We start from the raw sequence: 5087 nt of genomic DNA, 5'->3' as shown, positions 1-5087 counted from the left end.
TTACTGGTGGATTTCGAACACGTGAGTAAGGTGTTTATTACTGGTGGATTTCGAACACGTGAGTAAGGTGTTTATTACTGGTGGATGTCGAGCACGTGAGTAAGGCGTTTCTTACTGGTGGATTTCGAGCACGTGAGTAAGGCGTTTCTTACTGGTGGATTTCGAGCACGTGAGTAAGGCGTTTCTTAATGGTGGATTTCGAGCACGTGAGTAAGGCGTTTCTTACTGGTGGATTTCGAGCACGTGAGTAAGGCGTTTCTTCTGTTATACTGTTCTCGTATTGTGCTGTTGGTTTTTAACTTGTTTATTCAAATGTTCCTATTTTTTTTGATGTCACAGTTCTTTCTGTTTAGTTTAGTTTTTTACTTATCATTCTATTCCTTCATCTTTTCTAGCTTCCTTCTGTGGGATGCGGAAAATGGCAACATTAAACGCTGTCCTAACTGTCATATTTTGATAGAGCGAGATGAAGGATGTGCTCAAATGATGTGTAAACGATGTAAACATGTCTTCTGTTGGTACTGCTTAACATCACTGGACGTAAGTGATTTTATGTGTTAACTCTCACTATTTTATTTGTGGCTGTCTTTGTATAGAAATTTTGAATTGCCAGAAGGTTTGTAAAGCAATGCGTCTTGGAATATATTCCCCCACAATCCTATACATGAAAATTAATTTACTTAAAAATAGTTGTTCAAATTTAAAGTGAATGATCAAGATCTGAAAGGGTTGAATTTGCAACTTCATTATTTTTTTTGCAATATTGATTCAGAATGTCAGTCTGTGTTCATGACACAGCAAAACACTGTCTAGGCTTGGTTACACCAGTCTGTGTTCATATCATGAAATACTGTCTAGGCATGTTTATTCAAATTAAATGATTAATGTTTCTTATTTTAGGATGACTTTCTTCTGAGACATTATGATAAAGGACCTTGTAAGAACAAACTTGGACATACCAGAGCATCTGTTGTATGGCATAGAACTCAGGTAATGTTGGGTTTTATGCTAGCAATAAACAATATATTGGTGTTTATGTAAATCGTTATTGTTAATGGAAAAATTTTCTGTTTATAACTATTAGAATTAACTTTTTCAACCTGGGCTTGGTCTGTGGGACTGACCTCGTAACCATTTTTTTCTTGTTATAGTTTTCATGCTATAACCTTTAAATTAGTAAGCAAATGTTAACGAAATTTGGCAGTTTACAAACATTACAATGCTCTCATACACAAAATATCTTTTTTTTTTTTATTAAGTCTTAAGGTTTTTAAAGCAATATTTTTTTTTCATGCCTTTTTTTTCACATCTTGCCTATCTATCATGCAAAGCAATTTTCATCTTAACATTAAAAATATGTTTATGCATCAGAAAATTTTGAAGTTTCACATGTGAAATCTTTTATAATGTCAAAATAGTTATCATATGTTTCTTAAGAAAAAACTTTATATTTTATCTGTTATTTTCAATAATTAATCTCTGTATGGGTTCGGTAAATTTGACCAATCTCACAACCACCATAAAAAAACAAAAAATAGGAAATAAACATAAATTATGCATCTTTCATTCTAGAATGAACACAAATTATAACATAAAAAGTGTTTAGATTTAATAGTTTAAATCTCATAAGATTATACATTTATATATATTTATTATTTTTATGATATTGACCTTTCACCCCTACCTGGCTAACAATACAGAAGTTACAATGAAGCAGCTCATGTGCACTCATGTTACTGTATCAAATACCATAAAACTGACCTTTGGTCTATGCAAAGTAACTTGTCTTGGCTGTGTTTTAGTTGAGTAGTATTTTGTAAAATACAGTTACATTTCAATTATTATACATTATATATGTATATAGATTATTGTTATTTTGAAATAAGGTCTTAAGGTTATTTTTCCTAAAACAGAACAATAAATAAAGAAGTAAAGCAAACAATTATCTCTTCTAGTTACGACCTTTGGACTCGGTTGCTGCTTAACGTAGGTTGCTAAGCCTTTAAAAATTTTGCACGTGGAGGATATGAAACAAAATATTTTTTTTAGGTTTTATACATACATTTGAATAACTAAAAAATAAAAAATTACTACATCAATACCATAGAATTTAACTATAATTTATCAAGCTTAGTAACTAAGATGTATTTTAGTCTAAAAAATATGAAATTTCGTGCAGACTAAAGACACAACCTACGTCATTGAAATCTTGATTTAAAAGAAAGAAATGATGCTAGGTAGATTAGAAAGGCTTAAAAAACCACTAGGGGGACATTCTGAGCTTCTGATTGGTTATTCATGTCATATATAGAAGTAAGTGTATAAAAGGGAGCATTTTTCAAAATGGAAGGAGGTGAGTAGGGTGCCACTATGTTTGATTTATTACGTGAGCAATATCTTAGCAAATAGAAAAGATAAGACCTTCTCATTTTATATTCTAGCTTGTCAATATCTTTAATTTGAATTTCTAATTCATATGAAACTATAGACTTAGTATTTTGACATCACAAACATCTAACTTGAACCAGTGCTGCATTCAACATACCACGTGACACACAAAAATTGATGTTTATCTGTGTTTTTTAATATTTACTTTTAAATTAAGAAATTAAGTAATGTATAATACTAAAATTTGAATTATAATCTACAGTTTGATACAAAATTTATTGACTTAAATTCATGAAATAGTAGTTCAATAAAATTTTGAATGCGAGTCAACAAACAAGACGACATGGCCTTTCACCCACGACCCATATAGAAAGGGTTAACTACCAGAATTATAACTATCTTTGCTTACAGTACAAAAGAAAATGTGTCAAATAATCAAAATGTTTTTTCTTCACAATTTGTAGCTTAATGAAGTCATTTTATAATCTGCACCAATATCATCTGTGTTGTTTCACTGTTTGAGCCAAAATATTTTTTTGTAAAACGTCTGTTATGACAGAGAAAGATTTAAGTATGATTCAGAATTATGTAAAGGAATATTACACAATTGATATTTTAGAGTGTACAGCAGTTGTTGTCACTTTAACAAGTGATATCAATCATCAAACGTTTACTAGTAGATCTTTATATTACATGAATATCAGAGTTGTGTCTTCGGTACTATATAGTTATGTTCAGATTATCACTAATCTGGCCATTATATATTTGTTGTGATGAATATGGTTTAAGCTCTAATATCTTAATTAAGAACTTTTAAATAATATTAGTAAGAAAAACTGAGCTTGTGTGTGTTTCTTCTCTTATTCTATCTAGAAATGTGTAGGTTTAATGTTGTACTTTAGTATTGAACAAATTAACTGAGAGTAGGTAACAAAACCTAACTGGAATAACACCTTTTTATATCTCCTCAGTTTTGTTTTTAAGTGCCTATGTTTTTTCAATGCAGGTGGTGTGTATCTTTGCTGGGTTTGGGTTTCTTCTCCTTGTAGCGTCACCACTGTTGTTACTCGGAGCTCCATGTTTTCTATGCTGTCAGTGTAAACAGTGTAAACTTTCTGATGAGGAACCTACAGCTGTATAGAACTGTCTTGAGTGACTGTTCAGTGACACTTTTGAGGAAGACTTCTTCTTTTCCCCCTGAAATGAGTGAAATGCACAAGGTCAGTGACATGGCCTTCTTGGACAGATGAGGTGAATATTTTAAGGTGTTTGTTCAAAGATGCGTAGATGAACTGAAACTGCTACTTTGAAACTAAATGAAGAAGCATGAGCTAATAAAGAAGTTTTGAAGAAATACCTGTACATCTACATTTTAAAGATAAGGAATGGTTAGAAACCTTTCCAAGAATTGACAGGGTGAAATATACAGTTTATAATACTGAAACGGATGTATTGGTCAGATGTTGTTTTTGAAAATTGTACCACACCAAAGTGTAAGCAGAATAGTTTGAGATTTTTTTTATATAATACTTCTGACCAGTGAGAAGGTTACGTTATACCTACTTTCTTACTTCAATGGCTTGTTTCAGGTTAGATGGTTCCAGATGAACTGTGAAGCATCTATTGATATAATGCCTTGCATTGTTAATAACCTATACCATTATGTAGTTCAGTTTATATTTTGTCTGCTTTAACATGTGATGATACATGGTAACTAGTGTCTTATCTTTTACACAACCTATAAGGTTTGTGTGAAAGTGGCCTTTGGAAAGTACACTGTACAATTTTCAAATGGACACTTTTTCCTGTTAAAACTAGTAGATTAAAAAAAAATGATATATTATTGACAATGTTTTTCACTGCATACTTTGTTCAAGAACAAGGCTAAAGTTTTTGCTGCTAATAAAAAAAGGGCAGTGTTTTTGATGTATTATTTATATTTCTTAGCTTTGCTCTGAATTTTTAAGTCCAATCACAGGAAAAGAAACAATACTCATTGGTAATAATTAACAACACTTGTCTTGAGGTGGGGAATTTGATTTTCAAGTTACAGGGTTAGTTGCTAGTGTTTACTTTCAGTGAAGGAAGAAATGTTATTTTGTGAAACTGTCAGTTTCAAGACTGTGGAACTTCAGCCCATTTCATTAGGGAGAATATTTTATGAATTTCTGTAAGACTTGTATTTTAGTTCAAGGATAAAACATTTTGGAACATCATATTAGGCTACAAAATTGTAATCAGGAGTGTATATATTGGAACTATTGCTGTCAGATTTAAGTTGGAAATGAAAGTATTTTAGAATTATTGGGAAGATCAGGTTCTAGTGGAGGAGAGAATGTTAGAACTATTGTCTGTTTGCTCTAGTTCTGGTTCTAGTTTAGGATTTTGGCATCTTGGAGCTGTTGTGAGGACCCTCTGGTTCTAGTTTAGGATTTCAGCATCTTGGACCTGTTGTGAGGACCCTCTGGTTCTAGTTTAGGATTTCGGCATCTTGGACCTGTTGTGAGGACCCTCTGGTTCTAGTTTAGGATTTCGGCATCTTGAACCTGTTGTGAGGACCCTTTGGTTCTAGTTTAGGATTTCGGTATCTTAAACCTGTTGTGAGGACCCTTTGGTTCTAGTTTAGGATTTCGGCATCTTGGACCTGTTGTGAGGACCCTTTGGTTCTAGTTTAGGATTTCGGCATCTTGGACCTGTTG

The 5087-nt window shown here is 32.3% G+C and overlaps 1 protein-coding gene and 1 long non-coding RNA gene across 3 annotated transcripts in view; one reads left to right on the top strand and one right to left on the bottom strand.

Moving 5' to 3' along the window:
* The window catches only part of LOC106474291 (probable E3 ubiquitin-protein ligase RNF144A-B), a 13420-nt gene extending 8352 nt beyond the window's left edge, over positions 1 to 5068 (top strand). Inside the window, exons 7-9 of the mRNA XM_013934979.2 lie at positions 396 to 540; positions 901 to 990; positions 3395 to 5068. Of these exons, the coding sequence (XP_013790433.1) occupies positions 396 to 540; positions 901 to 990; positions 3395 to 3529 (370 nt within the window). The 3' untranslated portion in view covers positions 3530 to 5068. The remainder of the gene's footprint in view (positions 1 to 395; positions 541 to 900; positions 991 to 3394) is intronic.
* Positions 5009 to 5087, bottom strand: part of LOC111089688 — a 1142-nt gene continuing 1063 nt past the window's right edge. The window contains exon 2 of one of the 2 annotated variants that reach the window (XR_002613918.1): positions 5009 to 5081. This is a non-coding gene — a long non-coding RNA (uncharacterized LOC111089688). The remainder of the gene's footprint in view (positions 5082 to 5087) is intronic. The other variant, XR_002613919.1, reaches the window with a different exon arrangement.

The sequence above is a fragment of the Limulus polyphemus genome, unplaced genomic scaffold (genome assembly GCF_000517525.1).
Source record: "Limulus polyphemus unplaced genomic scaffold, Limulus_polyphemus-2.1.2 Scaffold7034, whole genome shotgun sequence".
NCBI lineage: Eukaryota > Metazoa > Arthropoda > Merostomata > Xiphosura > Limulidae > Limulus > Limulus polyphemus.
Note: the sequence above shows the minus strand (reverse complement) of the source record. Positions and strands in the feature narration are given on the sequence as shown.